At 35.8% G+C, this 25,983-nt stretch overlaps 2 protein-coding genes across 6 annotated transcripts; one reads left to right on the top strand and one right to left on the bottom strand.

The window, feature by feature from the left end:
• The first annotated feature begins 3,801 nt into the window (after positions 1-3,801).
• LOC141606234 (stearoyl-[acyl-carrier-protein] 9-desaturase, chloroplastic-like) lies at positions 3,802-8,555 on the top strand. Its single transcript, XM_074425287.1, has 3 exons — positions 3,802-4,096; positions 6,195-6,699; positions 7,723-8,555. Exons 1-3 carry the CDS (start codon positions 3,963-3,965, stop codon positions 8,281-8,283), a joined length of 1,200 nt encoding a protein of 399 aa, XP_074281388.1. The 5' UTR covers positions 3,802-3,962; the 3' UTR covers positions 8,284-8,555.
• A 1,898-nt stretch (positions 8,556-10,453) lies between these two features.
• LOC141606236 (protein IQ-DOMAIN 13) lies at positions 10,454-16,972 on the bottom strand. Of its 5 annotated transcripts, none has more exons than XM_074425290.1 (7): positions 16,466-16,972; positions 15,742-15,840; positions 14,936-15,037; positions 13,926-14,441; positions 13,036-13,266; positions 12,519-12,644; positions 10,454-11,371 (listed from the first exon to the last, which is right to left on the bottom strand). In XM_074425290.1, the coding sequence occupies exons 3-7, from the start codon at positions 15,008-15,010 to the stop codon at positions 10,637-10,639; spliced, it is 1,683 nt and encodes a 560-aa protein (XP_074281391.1). In that variant the 5' UTR covers positions 15,011-15,037; positions 15,742-15,840; positions 16,466-16,972; the 3' UTR covers positions 10,454-10,636. The 5 variants fall into 5 exon arrangements, with proteins under 5 accessions (XP_074281391.1, XP_074281389.1, XP_074281392.1 ...); XM_074425288.1 differs by having other exon boundaries at positions 15,742-15,854; positions 16,466-16,957; XM_074425291.1 differs by lacking the exon at positions 16,466-16,972 and adding an exon at positions 16,229-16,319.
• Positions 16,973-25,983: the final 9,011 nt, after the last annotated feature.

Raw genomic sequence — 25,983 nt, forward strand, 5'->3', positions numbered from 1 at the left:
GAGCTATTTTATAAAGTTATTGAGCTTAATAATTATTCTGTTAAGCTCAATAACTTTGTATCATAACTCGATAATTTTGTTAGTAGAGCTCGATAACTGTATAACAAAGCTCAACTACATTAAATAAGTTGTATATACAACCAGTTGTATAATACATTAACTGGATAAATTTTTCCATTGTTTTTTAGGAGAATGGCATGGTATGGAAAACTAATGAAAAAAGTATGTGAAAGAAGTAAAACTCGTACTTGAAAGAACAACTAAGATAAAATATTGTTATTTGTTCTATATAGCATATATGCAAGTGGAAGCATATTTGACCGCGTTCATCTTAAGACGGATATTACCATCCTAACAAAGACTTCATACATAAAAAGATGAAAACGGATAATACCGTCTTAAGAAAAACTTATATAAAGTTCTTATTATGCCAAATCATCTTTCGACAATGACTAAATTTAGAGCTGATCAAAAGCGGGCTTGGGCCGGACACGAGTCGGGCCTAACTACTAAAAAAGTGTCCGGCGGGCCTTATTTTATAGCCCGAGCCCGTTAAGCGGTCCAGTTTCCACTCTCCGTACCCGCCCACTTCAAGAGAGCAGGCCGGCCCGCGGGCCTGATGAATATCAAATACGGAAATTAGTGTTTCTATTAAAACACGAGTTTGTTATCACTACATCCCAATAAAACTTAACAATTTTCTTTAAAATCTTACCCTTAAGAAAGTATACTAATTTTCAAAAGATAAGTTTACTAAATTTTGGAAAAAACACAAGTTTGGCAATGTTCTACTACAAGCATCAAATGTTCATTTTTGCCTTAGTCTTTGTACGGCATTGTTAGCGGTTACATACACTCCCGTGTAAATACTTAAAAGGTACTATCTTTATATGACAATCTATTTAGCATGTCCATTCTCGGAAAATCTTTATACGACAAGTGTAAATACCGACAATCTCCCACTTATACGTAAGACATAAGTATTCATTCGCGCTACCTAATTGGTTTAGAGTGTACAAATTGTGAATGAAATGAGCATAGACTATCGGAGGATTGAGGGTTTGAGGACTTTTATGGGGCTACTTTTAATAGCGGGTCTAGCGGGCCGCCCATGGGCAATTTTGTTTAGTCCAAGGCTCCAAGCCCGTCCATTTATTCTAGCGGGCCTAGTTTTCTTATCCGTTACCCGTTTAATTTTTTATTTTTCTTGTCCAAGCCCGCTATTTTAGCGGGCCGAACGTGTTGGGCCAAATGGGCCGACTCACAGTTGATCAACTCTAACTATATTTAAAAACTTTATGTCACAATGGAAGAACTTTTACTTAATTTGTAGCTGGGATCCATTACTAATTTTCTTATATTCATAAAACTATTTTAGTTTTTTAAAATTATCAAAAAAACTTGGTTTTTCAATAAGAACTTGGTTCTTATTTTGAGAAACATAATGTAACCAACAATGGGAAGAATTTTACTTTTAAAACTTTTGACAAACGGGAGACTAAGGAGTAAGAACCATCATTATTGTTGCTTTAAGAACCACAAATTAGTCTACGTATATTATACATGCACATCGCACAACGATCAAATTGCATACATTATACTAATCCATTCAACTCCACTCTACCTATTTGTGTTTTGCACAAATATTAAGAAGGGTGGGGTTGGGTGGAATATATTGTAAATAAATAATGGGGTATGATGTAAATAAGTGGGGTATGAGTGGAAAATGATGGAGTTTGATGTAAAAGTAGTGGGGTATGAGTGACAAATATTGTAAATAAGTAATGGGGTATGAGGACAAAATGGTCATTTGTTATTTTTTTTAGGAAATAGGTAGAGTGAAGTTGAATGGATGAAAAGGGAAATATGGTAGAGTGGAGTTGAATGAAGGAAGTATAATGTACTCCCTCTGTCCAGGCTATTTATTTAACTTTGATTTTGGCACAAACACCAATAAAAATATAGAAGACGATTTGTAGCGTTGTTATATCACAAGTGGATAAGGATGCTTACAGGTGATCAAATTAACCTTAAAAAATCATTCCCAAAGTAGAAAGTTAAACTAGGGATGTCATTGGAGCGGGGCGGTGGTGGATATAGGCCCCCCCGCACCCGTACCCACCAAGAAAAACTCGTACCCATCCCCGCCCCACCACCGTGGCGGGTACAAATTTCCAAAATCATCCCCGCCCCAATGGGTAAAAATATAAAATCGTACTCGCCCCGCTTACCTATTAACCCGCTACACAATAATTTTAGGGTGCTGATTATCGCAGTACACATTTTACTCATCGTAGTACACGGTTGACAATTATACCCCTCTCATTTCTCCCCCTATTTTCCCTCTCTAACCGCTCTCTAATATATTCTCTCTACAAATCTTCATTCTTCTCTAATTTCATCTCGTACTGCATTCATAAGCACATTAAACATTGAAAAAAAAATCGAACAAATTATAGTAATTACTATGAACAGTGGTTTGGTACAATATTACATTGAATTAAAACAAGGAAAAGTAAAGATTTATGTACGCAATACACTTTACTATGTGCTTGGTAGCCTGCTACTTTTATACAACTCCATTACCAACACCACCAGCAGCCACTTGCACCGGATAGCCGTCTACACTCACCGGTCGCCGTAGTCGTTGTCCATCTGCGCCTGACCATGTCGCCGACGACATCTGACTACACCCATATGGCCATATCTCCATTATCCCACACCAATTAACAATTATTAATTTGACCATGAACCATAATTACAAAAAGATACAAAATTTTAATAAAGAGTCAATTCGATTATTAGTAATGGATTAGCGATTTAAATACTTGTTTTATATTCGAAAAATCATTGATAATTGAATAATTCAAAGGAAGTTGAGGATGTGACTCATGTAGCAATAGAGAGAAGGTAGAGGAATTAGGTTTGATGATTTTTTAGTCAAGGGTAAGAAATGGAAAGTTTGGTGGAAAATGTACTGAAATGAGTAAAATATGTACTGCGAAAATAAATTACGTAATTTTATTCGATAAATTTTTTCGTAAAAGTTGGTTTAATCACTATTAATTTCCATTTTTTTGAATTTATCTTTATAACTTTCACCAAATAAATTAGTAAAAAACTTTATAAAATCACAAATTCTTGTTTCAGACCGACACTTTTGGTCTTATTTGTCAGACGGATAAAATGTTGCCATTTTTTAAGAAAATGTAACCAATTAATTAACAAAATGTTATGACTAGAGGTGTCATTTTTTACCCTGAGAATGATGTGAACAATAATGGTAACATGTTATAAAAAAATAACAACATTTTATTGTAAAATGATGACATGTTACCCGTCTTATTTCAGACCAAAAGCAATGGTCTTAAGAAAAACGGACTGTTATAAAATAGTTATTATTATCATTATATCTTAATTATAACTAAACAAGATTTATAAAATTATCATAATCCTACTAATTTTTTTAATGATTGGCGGGTATTAGGTGGGTAAGATACGAAATCCATCCCCACCCCATGACCCATGGCGGGAACAATTTTCGTACCCACACCCGCCCCACCACCTGCTAAAGCTCTACTCATCCTCGCCCTAACTGGGGCGGGTGCGGGGCGATACTCACTTATACCCGCCCCGTTGACATTCCTAAGTTAAACAAATTAATGAGATACCATAAAATAAAAGAGGTAAATAAATAAACGGGATTAAAGAATATAAATTTATTACTCCCTAAAAAAAAAAAAAAAAAAAAAATTAAAAACATTTATCATTTTCAATTCATTAATTTAGTTGAAACTTGAAAAAAAAGAAAAAAACCTCAAGACTCTCCCATAAGTCCCATTCCACATTTCCCTTTAAACTTCCCGTGGTTGTGGACACAAACAACATAACCAAAGTACCAAACCAAACCCTCCCAAAAATACTCAACATCTAAACAATCAAGAACAAGAAGAACATCAACAATGGCTGTAAATCTCAATCAAATAACAACACCATTTCAATGTCCTTCATTTCCTTCTTCTTTTTCTCTTCCCAAATTACCCTCTTTCAGATCTCCCAAGTTTTCCATGGCTTCTACTCTCACCACTTCTCCTAAGTACCCTTCTTCTACTTCCATTTTCTGAGTATTTTTGTTCGTTTTTTTTTTTTTTTGAAAGTTATTAATCTGTTTATTATCGCATTTGATCATCCAATTAATTTGATTATCATGGTATTTTTGTATTTGATGAATTATTACGATTCTTGGTAAAAAGTTTCAATCTTGCACTCCTGATCATATTGTTTTGCATTTATAATGTCATTTTATGAAATAGGTATCTCTGAAAATCCATCTTTTTGATTGTCTGCACCTGTAAGTCTGCAACTCAGTGGATTCTGATACTGGGATTTCAGTATTATTAAATTATTATTATTTAGTATTTAATATTGTATTTTTATTGTAAATATCTTTATTGTAAATATTAGTGGTTGGGGTGGGAGGTCTATTATCATGAAGTGTAAAAGATTGTCATTTTCTGGTAGGTGGAGCTGAATTTTACAAAAGTACGTCAATTTGTTTATCTCTGATTTAAATACTTTGACAAATTGTCAGAATAAAAAGGTAAACAAATGAATGAGACGGAGGGAGGGAGTAACAATTAAAAGATTGGAAATCTTAATTGTTGCGTTTGGAAGATTGTCAATTTCTTGGCATAGATTGTATGCAGCTAAAAGTTGTTGAGACTTAGTTGCTGATACATTTCTGCCATATAGGTATTGGTGGTTGAGCATTTACATTTATTCTCCTGAAATTAAGGATGTTGTACTTGTTGATTGCTTGGCAGTTATGCTATTGTGCATTTTATTTGTATGTTCTTTGACCCTTTGTTTAGAGAAGTTTAGGATGCTTAAGCTCATATATGACTGATGTTGAAGGTGATGTTGATTGTTTGTTATCTTAGGTTTCGGATTTTGTTCAATGATTACTGCGACGACTCCGCTTACTGTCTTAATATGCATCACTTGTGAGGCCAATCCAAATTTACATGTGTTCCTCGTTGAATCATAGTGTTAATGAGTTGATCTCACATGTAAGATCGTCTGTTACAAGTATTTGTGACAACGGAATGTTTAGGGGTTAGAATATGAATTGGACTGTAGAAGAGAAGTGTTTTGAATTTTGATCACTAAATTGACTAACTCTTTGTTGGGTACACTGTCTTAATATGCATCAGTTGGTTAAGAGTCCCTTTCTCATTCTGGTAGTATGGGCTAGAACTCTTAATTGAATATTAAGAAGAGAAGTGGTTGATGAGTAAAAAATTACACAAGTCGTTCTTAGTACTGTGTATTAAATTACTCTGGAGAAACTAGGGTAGTTCATGTTTATTAAGAGTCCCTTTTTCATTCTGGTAGTAGGGGAGTGGGAGTTTTTCGTCTCATCCCATTAAAACAAGGGAGAGTCCAACCTAACCTACCCTCGTCACCGTAGGGTACCCGCCTACCTATTCATGAAAGATTAAAACATTGGAGTGCTTTGTATTGAATTTTGGGACTGCAAGTCTGCTATGAGTATGTTAATAGAGTAATAGTTTAATCTGTTTTTAATTAGGTAGTATCGCAGATGGACTCTGGCTAATGTTTTTTTCCCGCTTCAATTTGTACTTTTCTTGTGGATTTGAGGTCTCGCTAGTTACTTCACTTGGAATGTTTTTGTTTTGTGTAGAAGAAGGGCAAAATACGAGTCTCTCTGCCCCTTTTAAATTCATGGGGGGAAAACAGATTAAATTAAATAAAGCAACAAAAGACGGAACTTTTGAGAAATATTTTCATGTGGGAATAGTTGGGGAGATAATAAATTATGAAATATTAGTTACTAATAACTCTGAGACGAGCAAAAAAGTTTATTAGAAAGAGGGAATTAGAGAAAGAAAGTAGGGGAACCCGAAATGAAAATGTTCGAGCTTTATAGCTCAGATATGAAGAATGGTATGCCAGTGATTTATGAGGATAAATCTCAGTATATCTTATGTTAGTAAAAAGCAATTTAACACATGGAGCCTGCTTAAATCTAGTATACAACCATCTTGTATCCATGTTAATCGTGAAAGTGTACTTTTATGACTGCTTATGTAAGGCTAGTTGTTATTGTGCGAATTACATGATAGATTATATGTTTTTATTATTTCTAAGGTTTTACGTTTTTCACATTCTAGGGAAGCAGAAAAGCTGAAAAAGCCCTTTACGCCTCCACGTGAAGTGCATGTTCAAGTAACACATTCCATGCCACCTGAAAAGATTGAAATATTCAAATCAATGGAAAATTGGGCTGAAGAGAACCTCTTGATCCATTTAAAGCCCGTCGAAAAATGTTGGCAGCCTCAAGATTTTCTTCCTGATCCCGCATCCGAGGGTTTTCATGAGCAGCTCAAGGAGCTTAGACAGAGGGCAAAGGAGATTCCGGATGACCACTATGTTGCATTGGTTGGGGATATGATCACAGAGGAGGCTCTTCCAACTTATCAGACTATGCTTAATACATTGGATGGAGTCAGGGATGAAACCGGGGCAAGTCCTACTTCATGGGCTATTTGGACAAGAGCATGGACTGCTGAGGAGAATAGGCACGGTGATCTTCTCAATAAGTACCTCTATCTTACTGGTCGTGTTGACATGAGAGCCATTGAGAAAACAATTCAGTATCTGATTGGGTCTGGGATGGTAAGTTCTGCTTCTTTGCTCTTCTTTTTCCCCCCAAAAAGCAACTGTTTTCTGTTCATCAATAAATGGAGTTCCGCATCTGAGCTTTAAGAATTGAAATTTTCTCTTCTTTCTTAGCTATGTTTTCCATGAAGTTTATCCTTCCTTGGAAGGGTATGTTTAAGCTAATTCAGGTGTCACTGATTTCTATTCGAGATAATATGTATGGGAGGGTGAGCGAAAAGGTGGAGGTTTGTGAGGTAGTCTGAGCTGTATTCTTTCTGCTGCACTTCAAGAATTTTTTTCATTTTTGTGGGACATATGGGCATAAGAAAGAATATCTACCCCCTCTTTCATATCGAGGAACGTATATACTATACTCCATTTTTTTATCTCTTCACAAAAGGTCAAATGGGGCCAATTCATTGTAATAAGGGAGTGTTATATTGTGATTGTAGCACCATTTTGGACAAACTTACGCCCTCGTTAGTTTGATCCCACTGTCACTATTGTCAGTGATGTTGATACTCCTCTCTGATTCATACTGTATAACTTTAGCAATGGCCAAATGTTTTAGAAAATTTTAGTAAATGAGGTCTAAGAAACTACAAGCGGGCCAATTGCTTAAAGTTTAATTACTTAAGATGGGTAAAAGTTTAAGTGAGCCAGTTTACTCTTTGAAATGAGACAATTAAGGATGAAGTATGAGTCGAGTTTTTTTTTTTCCGATTCTGAGGAAGTATGATGCAAGATGGTTCCATGAACCTAACGGATCAAAGCCTTTGTGTAGCTAATTTGCATTCTATATGTACACTGGGGGGTGAAAGTTGTGGTAAGGATGATAGTGATGGTGGTTAAGAATAGATAATGGGGATGTTTGCACCTGTCAACTCATGTAAACCCGCGTAATTTCCTAGCCTTGATGTTTTCATGTCTTAACTAGCTTGCCATCCCGTTGTCTGGTTCATGAAGATGATTTCCCTTGTGTTTATTCTAAATTATGATATTTTGTTGATGTTTACCTCGCCAATTGATGTGTTTTAGGATCCTAGGACCGAAAACCATCCTTATCTTGGTTTCATTTACACATCATTCCAAGAAAGGGCTACCTTTATTTCCCATGGGAATACAGCGAGGCTTGCCAAGGAACACGGGGATCTCAAGTTGGCACAAATATGTGGTATAATTGCGTCAGATGAAAAGCGACATGAAACTGCGTATACCAAAATAGTGGAGAAGCTTTTTGAAATCGACCCTAATGGTACTCTTCTGGGTTTCGCTGACATGATGAAGAAGAAGATCGCTATGCCGGCTCACCTCATGTATGATGGCCGTGATGACAACCTATTTGATCATTTTTCTGCTGTTGCTCAGAGGCTCGGAGTGTACACTGCTAGGGACTATGCCGACATCTTAGAGTTTTTGGTGGGCCGTTGGCAGGTCGAGAAGCTGACTGGGCTTTCTTCCGAGGGGCAAAAGGCCCAAGATTATGTGTGTAGTCTACCACCGAGAATTAGAAGGTTGGAAGAGAGAGCTCGAGAGAGAGCAAAGCAGGCTCCCACTATTCCTTTCAGTTGGATATTTGACCGACAAGTCATGCTTTGAGTTCATCTGCTCTGCGAGATTGACCATTTTAATGGAAGAAACATTTAAAGGTATATTTTATTTTTTCGAGCATGATATGATAGTTGTAGTAGTCATGTAGATACGTTTGCCCCGTCTTTTGCTTGAAACTTCATGGATGGATGAGGTTAGTAAGTTTGGATTTACGAGTCAATTATTGTTCTGGGTGTACTATTACTTGAAACATGATCCTACAATGGCAATTTTGGAAGTGATCATCAAATTCTTTTACCTTTGATATAAGTCCTGCTCTTGAACTCCTGATTTTGTTGAGATGTACTTGTAAGTCGAGCCGGAAAAATATGGTCATAAACGGCCCAAAATCCAACACGGTATAACCGAAAAATGTGGTCAACCTAAACCGGCCTAGCTTAGTCTGTTTGCTAACTGGACCAAAACAGCAACACAACCCGATTTACCCTACTTGGACCTTTTCGATAAGCTGACAGTAACTGTAACCATTGGTAATGACTTTGAGACAAATTTGCTGGTCTGTTAATTCTAACTTTATCAAAAGTTATTTTGAGGGCCCAAACTTTTTTTTTTGTTTTTTTTGTTTTTTTGTCTAATGAAGCGCGCACTTAATCGCATTACAATTGTGGGAAAGGGAAATTAAACCTGAGACCTATTGTCCAAGATACCTCCGTCTTAACAACTAGACCAAAACATCGGTTTTTGTTATTCAACTCCCATGACTTTTCTACAAATTATTTTGCAATTAGCGTATAGGAATTCTTGTCAGTTAGACATAAAATTTTCACGATATCTTAATCTGACCCGAATGACCCAAGTTTAATGTTGCTAGACTTAAACTCGTCCTAAACACGACCTAAATGTGAATCTAAAAAATAGGCTGGAAACAATCCTCATGGTTTTGATATGCCGTACAAATAATAAGAATCGAAGTCTAGGTTGACTGGTGAGCCCAATGACATAAAACGATCTTGTAATGGTGTCTAAATGCTTAGAAAGATATGACCGAAATGGCACAGCCAAAATGACCCGCAACCAAAATAACTCAATAACAGGCATAATAATATCGTATTTAAAAATAACACGACCTAAATGCACAATTGTGACCTCTATTATTAATACCAAGTGTGCACAATAGTGAATGCGAGAGTGACGCCAAAATTTGGCACTACCACAGGAACCGAAAAAGGTAATTAGGACCATTTGTCCTTACCATAGGTCTTCCTTTAAGACAGATATATGACATATATCCGTCTTAGGGATAAAACGGGTCAAGTAGCATCTCACTTCTATAGATGTGACAAATCTTTTGTTAATCTCAATGCATTCATTATGCTTTGTCTTATTTGTAATACTTGATCCGTCTTAAATAAGAATTTGTCGTGTTAAGCCCGTTCGTTCGTTGGGAGACTCCAGTTTGGTGGTCGGCCAATTAGTTCACAAGTTTCACTATTTTCCATTTTTCCTGAAACAAGTTTGTGGTAGGACTGAATGGTCTCACCTTGTATGAGGTTTTGGGAATTGAGATTGCTTAATCGAAGTAGGCATTATAGGGGTTAAAGTGGAGTTAGGAGGCTAATTAGGTCTCATGTCGCCTCATTAGGAAACTATCCAAGTTTTCATCATAAGATTTGTCGTAATGAAGGCGAGGTTAGGTGGGCTCCGAGACGACAAATTCCGTGTAGTTTCAAGTACTTCTAGATCGAGTACAAGCTATGTTGCCAGAACTCTTAAATATTACCTCGTGTACCCGTGTCATACAGTCGAAACTTGTACATAGTTATAGTTAGGACACTCGGATATTGCATCTGAACACTTGGACATCAGGACATGGTCGACACTTGCTAATCGAATCGAAGCAACATAGGTTACACTTTTAGACCCTCATCACCCCAATATTGTACCGTCCTAGAAGCTCTTTCGACACCATTTTTTTTGGACTGTTACTATTGTCGAACATGCACCTTACGCCATCTATTAATGGCTGTTGTTCATCAAGACTTGCATCAATCGGTCTATTCACAATGTCACAACACAAACAGTTTAATGAGCTATGTCGCGTTATTCATCACATTCTAAAGCCAAAACACGCGGCTTTTTGGCTCCGTGGAAAATAGAAATCCGTCAATCAATCAATAATGTTGAAGGAATAAAGCCTCTCACAATCAAAGTACCTACAAGCCATCAAATCCTACATCATCTTTATTATTAGTATACATCAGAACCTGTAACTTCAGTATATAGGACCACACACCAAACACACAAAAGAGTTACAATCCTGTTAAAAATAATTTTTGACCTATGAAAGGACAAAGTGGAAGGCAGTAAAAGAGTGAAAAGGTCAAATAGTAAAAAAAAAAATTCACACGAAACGGTTAAATGGCTTTCTTCCTACAGAGACGGGCATAGAAGTACTCGAATCAATGCTCAAGTTTCCTACTGATTCTGCTGTCTGGTTCTTTCCTAAGCTCCTCTGAGAACTAGTTTCTTTGGTAGAAAACAAAGATCCTTTGTTCCACTTGAAAGATCCCGGACTTGGACTTCGACCCAATGGAAATGAAGCCCGCCTTTTAGACGCATCGCTGGTGATAGAACTTGGGCTGTCGGGGAACTGCTCCTTGCCGAGCTTCAGCTTAGCCTGTGCTGAGGCTGTAGGGGACATGTAACGTGGACCCGAGAAAGGAGGACAGCTCGTAAGGCTATCATCGTCTCTGAATGGTCCACCGTTAAAGGGTGAGTTGCCAGCACTGCCTCTAGAAAATCTCGGTGGTAGTCTACCGGGAGGTGTTCCTGCCCGCCTTGCCATAGCGGGGATGGATGATCGGGTTGATTTTGGGGTAGACGTATCCATGTTTTCAAACCTGAGACTGGGTCGACCTGTACTGCTTGACTGACGAAATGGGCTAGCCTTGAAGTCCATAGTTGGTCTTGTTGGGGTTAAGAGGAAGCTTTTCATGGATGGACTTTTAGAAACATTTGTTGAAAGTGTCGGTGGTGGTGGTTGGCGTTTCTCTAACCAGTTCCACCAGTAGGGATATCCTCCGGTTCTGAAGTCTGCTAAAGCTCCATGACCAATTCTTGGAGTGGATTTCCATGACTAATAAAGAGCAGGATAGAAAAAAAGTGAAAAATTAATACTGATCAAAAGTAATTCTCATTTTGTCAAACATGCATTATTGTGATTTAATGGTGTCATACTGTCATACATCCAACTCTGAAGACTTTTAGGTCTTCCACTCTTCCAAATCCAAACATGGTATACTGGTCAGGAGCGAGGCGCTAACTAGTAGGGGTAGCCATCCACCCATCCCCACAAGTCTTCTCAAGTCTAAACCGCTTTTAATTATTAAACTATTAAAAAGTCATTTCTAGACATTTTCCCCCTTCAATTGTAGAAATTGCAATTTCACCCCTCAACCCTCACTTTTTGGGTCTGCTACTGATACTGGTATGTAAGGATTAAACATGAAGAGATGAATATGAACTTTCTTTGATACCGGTATGCTCAAACTATACTTAAGGATTAAACATTAGTTGCTTATCTGAAACCTACTTTGATGAGCTAATCCACCTAACCATACTTTACATAGAAGATTAGATCTATCATTTTCCGACATTTTAGACTACATTATGTGTAGTTTAGCTTAAATAAGACTCCATCTGTTTCAATGAATAAGCCTAATTTGACTATTTTTCTCTTTTTTTTTTCACCTTGCAAAAGAAGTCAAATGCGTGTATCATTGAAACAAAGGAAATATTAAAGACGACCTTGGAAATGAACAACTATACTGAAATACTCCTACAGTACAGAAGGAACACAGATGAAAGCAAATCCTGGAAGGCATCTTGAGAAATCGACGGGTACAACAAATGAAGTGGTTGCAAAAAGAAAAGGGTGGCAGTCTAGTAAAACACTGTACAGCGGAGTAAAAGAGGGTAGGGTATCAGGCGGTCTTTTAGGTCGAGTTGATTTTTTACAGGTTTAGGAAGAGCAATCCTCAGACCCAAACATATTTTGCCTATGTGCAACTTATGAGCCCCCTATTAAATCTGTAAATGTGATAGCATCGACATTTCTTTCCTTTATTACTAAACGTTTTCCCTTTTAATAAGCTTAGGTCAATAAGCAGTGAATAAGATAATGAACTACGTCTTTGAAATAAGTCAATACTCTAAACTTGAACCCATGAATAACTTCGACAAAGCAAGGAGCTAATTGTCTACAAGCTGAAGTGAATAAATACCTGATGAGAATATGCATAGGCCATCGCTCTTTCTCTCTTAAGAATAGCGTCGAATTTCTTCTGCATTCTTGCTTCTATTTCCTCTTTGGTCAGAGTGCTATCATCCCAATCTGACTGGTTTTCAGACTGTAATCCCAACATCCGTTAATACACAAAACACCAAGTCATATATGTTGAAATCATCCTACATAAAAATCTAAAAAACGGGGTCATAATGTCATGTGAATTATACACTACTAACAACTGATAATGAAACAGACATACAGCCGTAGTTCCAGTCTAATTTTGGGCCATAATTCATAACCATATATGACACGATTGATATGCGAACATTTCTCTATTACTTCAGCTAAACTCTAGATTTTACTTTCCTCTAAATTATAGATTTTCTGGAGGGTTGTTATTAGATACGGAGTAAAAGACAGGAAGGGTGGAGACGTAAATTTTAGAACCTAAACCTCAAATGAAAGTCTACTAGGAAATTAGGAAATAACACGCACAGGAAGAATAAACTTACCATCCACTTGCCAAAGGCAGTTTCTAGGTCTTTTTCATTCTTAGGCAGACCTTGGCGCTGTGGTGCCTGATTTTCTAACATTTGAACCCTTCTTGCCTGGATTTGTGTTTGTACACGGACCAGCATCTGCATGCATCTCAATGCGTTTGCTGTTTGCCGCTTCACGCTCTGGCCTTTTACCACACCTTGCAGCCGCACCAAACCTCTCAAAGATCTGTAGCTCCTCCTTGCCTGAATGACGCAAGCTCAGTGTCAGAAGGACCAAGAGGCATAATATTGCACTCAAATTTGAATGTTTCAGACCAGTATTTCAGGATCAAAGACTGTAGACATGTATGTCATGAACAGCTCTCCATTCCACCACGATGTTTACGGTTTCCTTTTTAAGCCATTTCAACTGGCTGCCCCTTCCCTATTCTGACAGTAACTACTAGTTTTCCATGTCTGAAACCACAATCTTTTTATTTCACATAATATGCAGACAGTGCAGACTACTGAACACGGTTTTTCTAATTGTTAGACACATAATGGTATAAGATAGAGCAGAAAAGAATTTTGGTGGCTCAAATGAATGATTTTGTAAAATTTAAATGATATATAACAAGATTCAATCCAGTGGCAAAATATCAGCCTGAAGTTTCAGAACTTCATAAAAATTACCAAACAGGTTGTGACAACCTTTCTCGTACAGTTGTCTAAGAAGAACAATTCTGTGCATGAAAAGTTCTTGAACTTCAAAATACCAACTCATACTGAATGAACTAATTCTCTCAATAAAACGGCTGTAGGACACCCTATATCCTACATACGAGAACTATGGAAGAGCGTAAAAGCCATTTACTGAGAGTGACAAATGAAAACAAACCTACGCAGTGACAAAAAAAACTCACCATATAACCTCTATAGGCTGTCTGGATCTTAGTAGCACAAATATGTTGGTTCTTTAAAGTTGGCTCAGGTCTCCATTGTCGAACTGGTCGCGGGGAAGGAGCCCTAGCAGGAGGTGCAGCTTGTGGAGGAGGAGCTACCCTTCGTGGAGGAGGAGGCGGAGGTGGATGTATGTCAGCTGGTAGAGGTGGAGTAGACTGAGCTGCATTTCTTGGAGGGGAAACTTCCCTTGGTGGAGATGGCACCCTTGGAGGAGTATCGGCTCTTAAAGAATCATCATCACCGTCATCCCACAACAACGTAGCATTTCTCACAAAAGGAGTTACATGAGGAGGTATCTTCGATTGCTCTGGTTGAGCTGGAGGCCTATGATTTCTAATATGGTGCTCCCTTTCGGCCTCCCCTAGTATTTGCTCAATGCTGCTTGGCTCTCGAAACAGAGGAATAAATGAATGACCATCTCGTTTCGATTTCCCAAACCTTTTTTTTTTCTCTTTCGAACTTTTTTTATCCGTTCCCTAACAAATAATAGGAGCAAATGACTAGTTTTTAGGAGCTATGTGAACAGTATGATTCAATGGAAATCACTTAAATGACCACGACATACGACCATTCATTTTCTCAAATATTCATTTTCTTCTAAGAGCTGACTACTTCACTGCATTTCCATTTCAAAAGAAGCCACACTTTCTTTTGTAATATGATCAAATAGGTCAAAATGGCTCACTTAACTGTTAGTGCTTCCGGTATTGTGAAGGCCTCAACAAGGCAAAATGACTAACTTATAAAGCGCATAGTATGGATATGTATTTCAAATTCCGAGGCGTTTGCTGATTGTAGAATCAAACAGATAACTGGAAACCTCCATTTCTTTCCCAGGATGAAACAACATACTCCCTCCATCACAATAGGTTGGTTAAGCTATTCTAATCATGTGAGAGGGATTTTGGAAAGTGTAAACAACCTATCGGAATGGAGGACGTACAAGTTTAAGACAGTAAAAGATACTTACATCGGCTACTTTATCTTTGGAGCTATGCGTAAATACCCTCTTAATAGCTGAAAACCAGCTTCCTTTCTTTCCCATTCTGCTAACATTACTATTATATACACACTGCAAGGGGAGAGAGGAGACATAGGAATGTTAGCTTCCATCGACCAAGCCACTATCGCAAAAATTTGACACTATCTCATCAATAGAATCCCACAACAGAACTTTTAGACCACCAGGATCGAGTTACCAACATATGAGCCGGTCTCTTACATCAACATCTAACACCACCAGTCTCCATCTAATGATACTATCCACGCAACTCTTAAGTTATACATAATCAGATGACAGACATGAAGTTAAAAGTGATTCCATCACAGACTCAACTGTGTATTTGATTGAAAATCACAAATTCCCAGCTAACAGGCTACACTGTATAAAGATTAACACGACATTCTGACAATCACGGAAATTGAATAAGAACTGTGCATTTCAAAGACAGAAGAGGAAGAAAGACATTAGACAGTGGAGTATATATAAGGGTAGAACTAATTTATCATACAACAACAAATCAACAATATGCTACTTTGAACAATTTCTTTTCCCTTACCTATCAAAAAGTGATACAGAAATAAAACTTATCCAAAGAATCAAGATCAATTTTCACACTCAAGCATTACAACAACAACAACATTACCCCAATGCCTCAATGGCTCCCACAAATTGCGAGGTAAGTGGGGGTCGGATGTTAGCAACAGATGAGGTTGTTTCCGATTGACCCAAGATGAAATTCTCAGACTCAAGCAATGAATTAAGAAATGACATACCTATATTGATATGATGAACTGTGATATGTTCATCTGAAGAATACTAAAAGAAGCATATAATCATAAAAATTGCAAGAAACTTTCAGCTGTTAAGTTAACCTGTAAAGACACAGCTTAAACAAAGAGAAGAACATTAGAACATGTTAATTTCAATAAACAACAAATAATTTTTGAGACAAAAAAGCTGCAAATTTACCCAATCACTAATCCCAAAAAAAGCACTCAACTTTACCAAAATGGCAGAACATAAATAAACATTAAAAACATTTTAAAAAACTAATTAAAACACATAAAGATCTCATCTTTAGCTAACATTACTCATTTCCTACTTAAATTAAACACAACCCACAAATTTTTCAGCTGTATAAAGAGTAATACAGCTTAAAAATCATCAAAACACAGCAAAAAAATTAGCTTTTAATTATTTTAATCAAGCTTCATAGTGTTTTTTCAAGCTTTTAACAAAACTCCGTGTTTTGATTCTTACCTATATCATTAATCACTTCAATAAAATTCATTCAACATTTGCAGCTTTAAAATGATTTTTTCTTACATGGGTACCTAAAAAGTTCAAAAAAAACATTTTTTTCTGTTGTGTACCATCTTATTTAGTCCGGATTCGAGCCGGGTAGGACCACTAAGAGAGTAAAACTCATAAATTTTAGCAAAACCAGCTAAATATAGCACTATCTACTAACAAAAAATCATAAATTCATAAAAATACCTTAAAAATCAACACAGTACCCCAAAAGAAATGAGCAAAATGAGCTGTTTGCCAGTTTCCTCAACTTTTCTCATCAACCCACTTCTACTTTCTTGTAACAATTTCTACTTTACAACATTTTTATAATTTTTTTTTAATATAAAAAATAATAATAAAATATTAAAATGTTTGAAAATTATCCCATTTTAGTTAAGACTTTGAATTCCAAATTCTAAACTCCTTCTTCCACTCTGTTGAAGGGAAAGATTGCAACTTTATTGTTCAACTTTATTATTGTAACTTTATTAAGTGAAGAATTGAATAATATATACTTTTGATTCCATGATTGATTGTTTAAGGAGATGAGGAGAGAGATAGATAAAATGGAGGGTTGGATAGAATATCACTCAATGTTTTATTGTTTATGTTTCCACAAACTCAACTAACTTTACTTGAATATGAAGACTATTTTTTATTTTTATTTGTTATTTGAGACAACAAATTTGTTTGTTTATTAAGGTGTTAGGTAATTTCATTATTTTAGTTGATTCATTGTGTCACAAATGTTATACTGACATTTCAGTTGTTGTTAAGGCACGAGTTTGGCAAAGTGTAACGTAAGATTTAATGTAAATTGACATTCATTAGTACGAGTTTTAGGGAGAGTGATTGTGACGGGCGGGTTTGTTTCGAGTCGAATTTGAATCAGGTTGATCTTATTATTTGGTTTGATATTATTGGATTGATAACATGATATTGCTTGAATGAAGTCTTTTCAGTTTAGGTCATTAATATGAGGTTTTGATTTTGTGACGGGCGGGTTTGTTTTGAGTCGGTTTTTTTCGGGTTGATTTAATTTGATTGAGTTGCTTGTATAGTTGTATTTGGTTTTGATATTATTAAGTTGATAACTTGATATTTTGCTTGAATTAAGTCTTTTCAGTTTAGGTAGGCAGCTTGTCTGATTGAAGATGCGTACTATCCGTCACAATATGAAGATGGATAGTGCCCCTCTCACAATTTCACCAGTGGGAGGGCAAGTGGGGTGCTCCATTTAACTTGATTTGCCATTTAATAGGAGGGTTTGCTATAGTGACGGACGAGTTTGTTTTGAGCCAGCTTTTTTCGGATTAATTTAATTTGATTGCGTTGTTGTATTTGGCTTGTTATTGGCCCTGTTTGGTAAACAACGGATTAATTTCAGCATAACCAGATTACAAAAGCAGATTATAAATGACAGATTTTAACAGAAGGTTTGACTAGCATATTATAATTAGCAGAATTAATTTCAGTGTTTGGTAATTGACAGATTACGATTAATAGATTGTTAGTTTTCTTAGTAAAACGGAGAAAAATTTCCTATTTTACAATATGCTAACCAATATCTTTGAGGTAAAGAAAGATATTGTAAAACAAAGATATTGACCCCAAATATGCTGTTTCAATATGTTGTTTATCAAACACTAAAATTAGCATATTGATTGGTCAAACATGCTAAATTCCTTGAATATGCTAAAAACTGGCTAATATGCCGTTCACCAAACAGCGCCATTATCGGGTTGATATTGTTTGAGTCAAGACTTTTTAGTTTAGATCATTAATTTGAGGATTTACTATTGGTCCAATTTGTGTTAATAAGTCGGGTCATGTTTGAGACTTTGAGTCAATTATCATGAGAATATCGAATTAGGTGAAGATGTATGTACTTTGTAGTTAATTTGGTTAATATTCTCAATATATCTTCTACACATTATGCATGAAATGGATGATATAACTGATTAAGAGGTTTTCTTTTAGAATGACAAAGCCATCAGAGCTAAGGCTAAAGTAGAAAAACTCCAAAATGAAAGTTGATTTAACGCCTAATTAATATAACTAAATCTAAAATACATGGATTGAAATCACCCCAGACCGAGAATAACTCAATCAAAAGTAGACTAAATTGATTAAAATGCGTAATTTTGAAAATTACACTCCAAGATAAAAGGACATGATATGAATGTAGTATGACCAACTAAAAATACACTCGAATACCAAATAATTCAACCTAAAATACATAAGATAGCTGAATTGAATTGAATTGAATCGAATTGATTTAAGCTAACCGAATCCGTATATTACTCAAATCACCAAATCCGTGTGTCAAATGGCATGTTACCCTAATATAACTTTAATAGTGCATGCAATATTATGGCAAAATGCCATAGTGAATGAAATATCCTCTTTTGTAGCAGTTGAGTAACCTTTCTGTAATGTCTAGTCAAATTATAGGATGGTCCCTAATTGTTGGTGCAAAGGATTAAGATGGTGTGACCACTAACCATTCTACAATTACACTTCGTATGCTCAGAAACAAGTTTGTCAGCTATTCAGTTATGGAGGAAGAATACAATGCTCATGTAGTCATGTCCCATATACATATAGGAAAATAATGAGTTAGTTTCGAATTTTTTTCCAAAATGGGGTTTAATAACAAACATTTTAACAAAATGGGGCGACTTTGAAACTAATTACCAAAAATGGGTCCACGTAGGCTTGGTTTTGGCGGTGTTAGGGTCGGGATTAAGGTCGCTCACCGGGAGAGCGACTTGAGGTCAAACCGCCGTGCGGCTGAGCGACTTAGCAGGAAAAAAAAAAAAAAAAAAAAAAATTCAGAAGGAGAAGTTGATAGGAATCGAACCCGCAATCTAAAATCATACACTTCACACCCCTAACCATAATGCCCAGCATAATGTATTGACTCATTATGGTAATTAAAATACATATTTAATGCTTACTCACTATGGTAATTAAAATACATATTTAATGCTAAGAGTATTTAATAGCTGTTTGGGATTTGAATAATAATTACTAATTATAAAGTTTAAGCACTAAACTTTAACATGTTAATTTGCTTGTATTAGTGGTTAGCTTCAACAAGATAAGTGTTTGTTTTGTTGAACATCATGTGTTCGATTCCGCTTAACAGCTTTTTTTTTTTTTTTTTTTTTTTGCAAAGACCCAAATCGCCGTGGGGAGGGCGATTTGAGCTGAAATCGCTCACTCCCAAAGCGACTTGACTTGAAGTACCATACTTAGGTTTGAGTGGACTTTAAATGAGACTTTGGGTAAGGTCGTTGAGCGGGAGAGCGACTTGAATCCGAACCTAGCTTCGGTGATGACGTGGACCCATTTTGGGTAAATACTTTCAAACTCAACTCATTTCGTTAATTTGTTTGTATTTGACCCCATTTTTGAAAAAAATTCGTTAGTATCATCAAATTAGGATAGATAGTGGTACTAATTTCTCCTTTGTATATATCTTCTCTTTATTTTTCGAGCTCTTAATAAGTTATAAAGAGAGTTTAAGAGGTCGAATTTTTGATGAGTACATGCGAAAACTTTTGAATAAGTATCTTATATTAGACTCGAATTTTTATAATTAAAGAATCTCTTTTTAGTTGCTCTGGAATAATTAAAAGATTTCACAGAAGAGATATATGATCCTACTTTTACTCCCTAACATACCATTGGGTGGTGGTCTTGTTTATGGGATCAAATCAATATGTGATACTAAACCCTCACATATGTTTCAAGGGTAGAGAGGTTTGTGAAAGTGGGTTTAAGCCTCAGTAGGTTTATGTAATCTTATCGTATATATATGCTGATACACAAGTGCGAATTAATGAAGATTCGTAAGGTTTACATTATGATTTACGACTCACTCTTGAATTTTTTTAGCTACGCACGGTTGGTAGGGTCCAATTATTATATATTCGTGATTCATAAAAGTCTCGGCATTTGCATGTATTTGAAAATGCATGCTTACAAAGCCAAAACTCTCTTTGATCAACCGAACATGTCTTAACCTCGATTCAGATAAAGTTACAGAGGTATCCTCTACAATAATAAGTCTCATGTCCGAAGTCCCCAATTGACCTCGTAATTTAGAATTCTTCTTGCTTATTTAGGCAGTTGACAAAAAATAAAATAAAAAAAATAACATCTCTAATTCTCTATGACCATTTAAGGAAAAATTATTGACATTTGTCTTCTGGAAAGATAATGACATGTCAACAACAACCATTATTAAAAACAAATAATAGTTGATATCCCAAAAAATCTATAGTAGTTAATTATGCCAAACATCCCATAATTGTCTATTCATCTGAGTTTGTGACTGATGAACTAATTATGTGATTATGGCTATTGTTGGAAACTTAATTTTCACACTTTTAAGCTGTAGCTCACCTATATTTCTTCCTACGACATTTTTTTTGGTAGTATATGAGGACTTCGCTTAAGCTTAAATTACATATTTACATGGTCTTTTGTTGTAGCATACGATTTTTATAATAAATTACACTGTATTGTTTAAAACATGTTATAACAGGGAAAAAAAAAAAAAAAAAAAAAAAGACAAACAAAGAACAATAACGAAAGTAATGCACTGAATTACGTGGTTTACTGTTAAGATTATAGAGGGGGAGACGATAATAAGAGAGATTTGTATTATTGATTGATGTTGTTTTACATCGATATGGTGAGGTATTTATAATACCTCCCAACTTAATGGCAAACCCTAACCCTAATGGCAAACCCTAATGGTAGCCGAGCCTAGTATAGACCCAATCTCCTAATACCCTCCCGCAATCGTAAAGGCAGTAAATAGTACGAACTTTACGATTGGAGAAATACAAAGAAAATATAAAAAGAAAAAATGAAATCTTCAATCTTCACCTTTTTCGATCTTCATCAATCATCTTCGTCTTCGAAAAGTGGTAAGATAAACGAGTATAAAGACTCGCTAGAAATTTCTTCGAACAAGAACGTTAATTTTTTCGGACTTGTCGAAAGTATGAGTTAATTTCCAGGAACCCTAATCGAACCTGACAAATTTCAATAAACGGAAAATTATCCGTCAATGTCAAGATTTGGAGAACGTTAAGCTTTTCGAACTCCAAACAAATAATTAAAGTACCACTTTAAACGAAGTAAAAGACGATTAATCAAATTTCAAAGAAAAAGAAAGAAATTATTTTTTTTGTTTTTGGATTTCTTGCAACAATTCATGGGATAAGGATAGGCAATAGCAAAACAAGAAAAGCCTATCACTGCCGTAGCACATTTTGTGACATTTTTTTTTTTTTTTTTTTTAAAAAAAAATTGTGTTTTTTTGATTGAGTATCCTACCGGTGGGTGTGTAGTTTTCCGGCCACCCACCGGTAAGAATGCGAAAACGGTTTCTAGAGTCCTCAAGAAAGAGGCTCACTATTATAAATATTCCTATTATATTATCGTCTCCCCCTCTATAATCTTAACGTGGTATCAGAGCAGTGTGACCGAAGGTCACGGGTTCAAATCCTGGCAAACTCAAAACTCCTCAAAAACTCGAAGTGGAAACCCAGCACACGGTACGGGGGAGCCGGTGCACAACTAACCACTCTTCAAGCCCAACGGGCATTTGAGTGAGGGAGCGTAATATGAATATTTATAATAGTTGAGCCTCAACCATCACCTTAAGGTTTTGGTTTAGTTGGTTCATCTATCATTTACTAACGATGTGTTAGCTACGTCCGCATGGCAGAAGTGAGAGAGTTTTATTAATGTATGAAAAGTTTTCAAATTACAGATTCAGACTGTATGATAAACATGAATGCTAGGGAGAGGCTTAGAGGATTTATATAATAGTCTCTAAGACCTAATACAGAATGAACTAATAAGGCCCAAGATAAATCCTAGCCCAATAACAGATTACGAAAACCGTTTAGCGAGATTCCCGCATTGTCGTTCAAAGTGGCCACTAACAGATTCAAGGCAAATATCCAACAAAATGGGTACAATCATCTTAAACTTTTAACGAGTTAAATAGGATATGAGCAGGGGCCGAGTTAGGATTTAAACTTAGGGGACGAAAAATCTCAAAGGGGACGAACAAGTAATGACATAACAAAAACTTGGAAAAAAATGGAAATTTGAACTAAAAATTACGGAATTTTCCTGACCAACAGGACGAGCGCCCGTGCTAACCCCCCTAAATCAGCCACTAAATAAGAGACAACAACGGAATACCTAGATAATACGGAATTGCGAAGAAAAAAAAAAACTTGTTATATCTATCTAAATAGAATGCTGTTTAAACCGTTTTAATCTTAAAATAACTATGTCCATGCATTTAGAAAGATTAAATTCAATACTTTGATAATGTTTTGTAGGAGAATTGGTCCTTCAAACATGTGCATCAACTGCTAGTTATCAGATTGTTGTTGGGCTCAAGAGTGAAGACCGAGGCTAATTATGGTTCTTTTGTCTGCCATAATATTATCATACAATATGGAGCACGTTTACCGAGAAGCTAACAGAGCCGCCGATTTATTAGCATACCGTAGAGTTTGTTTTAGTTCTATTTTTACGCATTTAGATGCTCCTTCTAGTGACTTACATCCCTCTGAAATCAAGAAATTATATCCTTCGGGAAGACATATTTGAGAAATTGGGATAGCTATTCCTTGTGTAATGGTGAAATATGATGAAATTGCTGATTGCCAACTTATGTCCCTCTGAAATCAAGAAATTAGTCAATCATATCTCCCTATTCCCTAATTAGAAAGTTAACCTTTCCCTAAAAAAAAAATAATTAGAAAGTTAGCCTATTTTCACTCGGATATAATAATACAAAAATATGTGACAATACTTGTGTCTCAGGTTAAATTTTGCTATGAGTTTACTTCAGAAATTAGTCATTTTATATCGGGTTATTTTTATGTTAGGTCATTTGACCTTAGTCGATTCAACCTTAACAAAGGATAATTTTCCATGTCAATTTTACTTGGGATTTGTAAATATTGGCTCCACAAAAATCCAAAACTATTTTAATATCAAGTGATATTTTTTTATTTTTTCGAGTCTTATGTAAACCTCGAGTCAGTCTACCTTTCCTATACGGGTCGGTTTTACCGCATCTATATGACTAGGCAAGGATATGTGGTGATGAAAAAACATATTGCATTGGATCCGTAAAAAAGAGGAGTATGTTGTGAGGCTAAAAGCACAAGAGTGGTAGGGAGCAGGATTGTCTGCTGGTTATTCATCATTGTCTATGCTTCTGTGCGCACGTGAGAGACGTGACTCCATACCTAAATTAATCTCACGAAAATAATCGTTTAACATGTTCATTCTTCCTAAAAAATGGACTTACAAAAATTAGGCCATGTTCGGCTAAAGTAGTTGAGTTGAATTGAACTAAATGAGATTGAAGTAAATTTGTAAGAAGATGGGCTGAACTAAACTAAATTGAATCGAGCTGAGATGAACTGGAATGAAATAAGGTGAAATTAAGCCAGAAAGAACAGAGTCTTAGTGGAGATCAAATTTGGTTTCGAGTCTAATCTAGTTCCGAGTTTACATTGTTTTTCGATCCCAATAACATGTGGAATAGCGTTTTACTAACAGATTAGATGGTTTGTAAATTTTGAAAAATACGTTGTTTGCTTCCGTTCTCTTAAACAGGGGCGGCTATGACCAAGTGCGAGATGAGCACGCGAACTGAGGCTACTGGGCCTCCAAATTTTTAGGCCTCGTGTTCGTATAAATTATGAAAACATTAGTCATATATACATAATAATCTCCGTGTATATTAACAGAAGTGTGATAGCACATTGGTGAAAACCTGTTTCAATTGCCCAAGCCACCCCAGTTCGAGCCTTGCCATAACCATTTTTAATTATTCGAGACACCCCCCCTCTTAAAGGGGTTTGATATCCAAAGTGTAATGGATCGTTGCGTCTATAAACAACTCTAATCAAGAGTTAACTACTCCCTCCATTCAACTCCACTTTGCAACTTTGGTTTTTACACGGATATTAAGGAGCGGATTAAAAAAGTATTAAAAGTATATGGGGAAAAAGAAAGAAGAGGTTAAAAACATTAAAAAAACATAAAGGTGAGGTTTTATGGTGGGTTAGTGTGGGGTTTGGGTGGCATTTTTTGTAAATAAAGATTTTCAATAAGGATAGAATTGTCATTTTTTTAGCCAAATAAGGAAACCTGTAAAGTGGAGTTGAATGGACGGAAATAGAATACATGTAAAGTGGAGTTGAATGGAGGGAGTATGAGATATCATGAGCGTAGTTCTCCGCGGACCCGTGTTTGAATTGGCTTCCAAGTTTTGTTAAAATTGGGCTAGCTCATAAATAAGAAGTTCTACCATGGGCCGGGTCAAGCACTGATCAATCTGGTTTAGTCCATTCTTCGGAGTTAGGGTTATGTTCAAGCTGCTGGCTTCGTGTTCAATGTTCATGTAAGTCTACGAGTTGCGGAATCACAACTTGAAGTCAAGGAAAGCGAGATATTTATTGATGAAGATATAATGTCCTCCGTAATAAGGTAAAGTAGGAAAAAAAAAATTCAACCAAAAGATTTTAGGTAGTATTTGGAAACACGAATTGATTAATTTTTCGTGATTTCAAATTTTCAATTATAAAAATCAAAATGTCTGAATTGAATTCCAATTATTTATTTGGAGATTACAATGGAGTTCAATTTCTCAATGGTGTTTAGGAAATCCATGTAATTGGAATTGGAAAATATTTGCGTTTGGACAAAAATAATAATAAATAAAAATATTGCGATGTTATTTGGGTCATAGAAAAAACGCAATCAAATGGTGATAGAATTGAAATAATTATTACATATGATGGGGATTTGAAAGTCCCAATTTTTAATTAGGTTGGAATTAATAAAGAATTTGTGCTATGTACGGTTGTTCACTTTATCCCTTACCTATAAGGTCAAGGGTTTGATCCGTACTAATGAGAATGGAACAAGCTTTTCATCCAGCCGTTTATCTCTTTAATTATAGATCCGCAAAAAAAAAAAGCCTATCTAATATAAATGTGTACAGAATCTATTAGGATGTTAACATATTATAAACTATAAAGGTTTACAAAATCTACCACAAAAAAAAAAACTTACAAAATCTAGTATGAGTTTGTTTACCTTTTCTTTAACACTAGATCCAAGAAATTAATATTTTGCATTAGACTAACATATGAATAAAAAGCCTAGGAAACCCCTTATATATACAACAAGTGAAAACTCCAATATTTAAAATAAGAATACAAAAAATAATAATAAGGAGAATAAATTAAGTAAAATTGGATGGGGAAGGTAGAAATACAAGCAATAGTGATACTAATAAGCTTACTAGTGTTATTGACAACAATTAATATTGAGGCATATAATGTTGATGGGAATGGCTTTGGCATACCTAATTGCTATTCTTTATGCTCTGCAACATGTAGAAAAGTTTCAAAAATACCGGAATTCCTTTGCAAGAAGGGTTGTGAGCGCGAATGCAATACTACAAAACGTCGTGATGACATTGGCCGAGTTCGTCGTAGAGCTCGGAAAGCAACTCGTTGGGGTCGCCGGGGTCGTTGGGGACGGGGCAGTCCACCAGCAGAAGCAGGTGTGTTATACTTTCATCACAACGTTTAAACACAAATTGTCTAAAGAAATACTTTACCTTTTTTTCATAACCTGTAATGACTATAATTATG

This window comes from Silene latifolia, chromosome 10 (assembly GCF_048544455.1).
Source record: "Silene latifolia isolate original U9 population chromosome 10, ASM4854445v1, whole genome shotgun sequence".
NCBI classification, from domain to species: domain Eukaryota; kingdom Viridiplantae; phylum Streptophyta; class Magnoliopsida; order Caryophyllales; family Caryophyllaceae; genus Silene; species Silene latifolia.

Excerpts from the sequence above, each read along its gene's own strand:
- LOC141606236 (XM_074425290.1), bottom strand. The coding sequence starts at position 15,010 with ATGGGAAAGAAAGGAAGCTGGTTTTCAGCTATTAAGAGGGTATTTACG. Across the intron at positions 14,442-14,935 it reads CCAAAGATAAAGTAGCCGAT|GGAACGGATAAAAAAAGTTC; the intron begins GTAAGTATCTTT and ends ATTATTTGTTAG. Across the intron at positions 13,267-13,925 it reads CAGCCTATAGAGGTTATATG|GCAAGGAGGAGCTACAGATC; the intron begins GTGAGTTTTTTT and ends TGCGTCATTCAG.
- LOC141606234 (XM_074425287.1), top strand. The coding sequence starts at position 3,963 with ATGGCTGTAAATCTCAATCAAATAACAACACCATTTCAATGTCCTTCA. Across the intron at positions 4,097-6,194 it reads ACTCTCACCACTTCTCCTAA|GGAAGCAGAAAAGCTGAAAA; the intron begins GTACCCTTCTTC and ends TTCACATTCTAG. Across the intron at positions 6,700-7,722 it reads ATCTGATTGGGTCTGGGATG|GATCCTAGGACCGAAAACCA; the intron begins GTAAGTTCTGCT and ends GATGTGTTTTAG.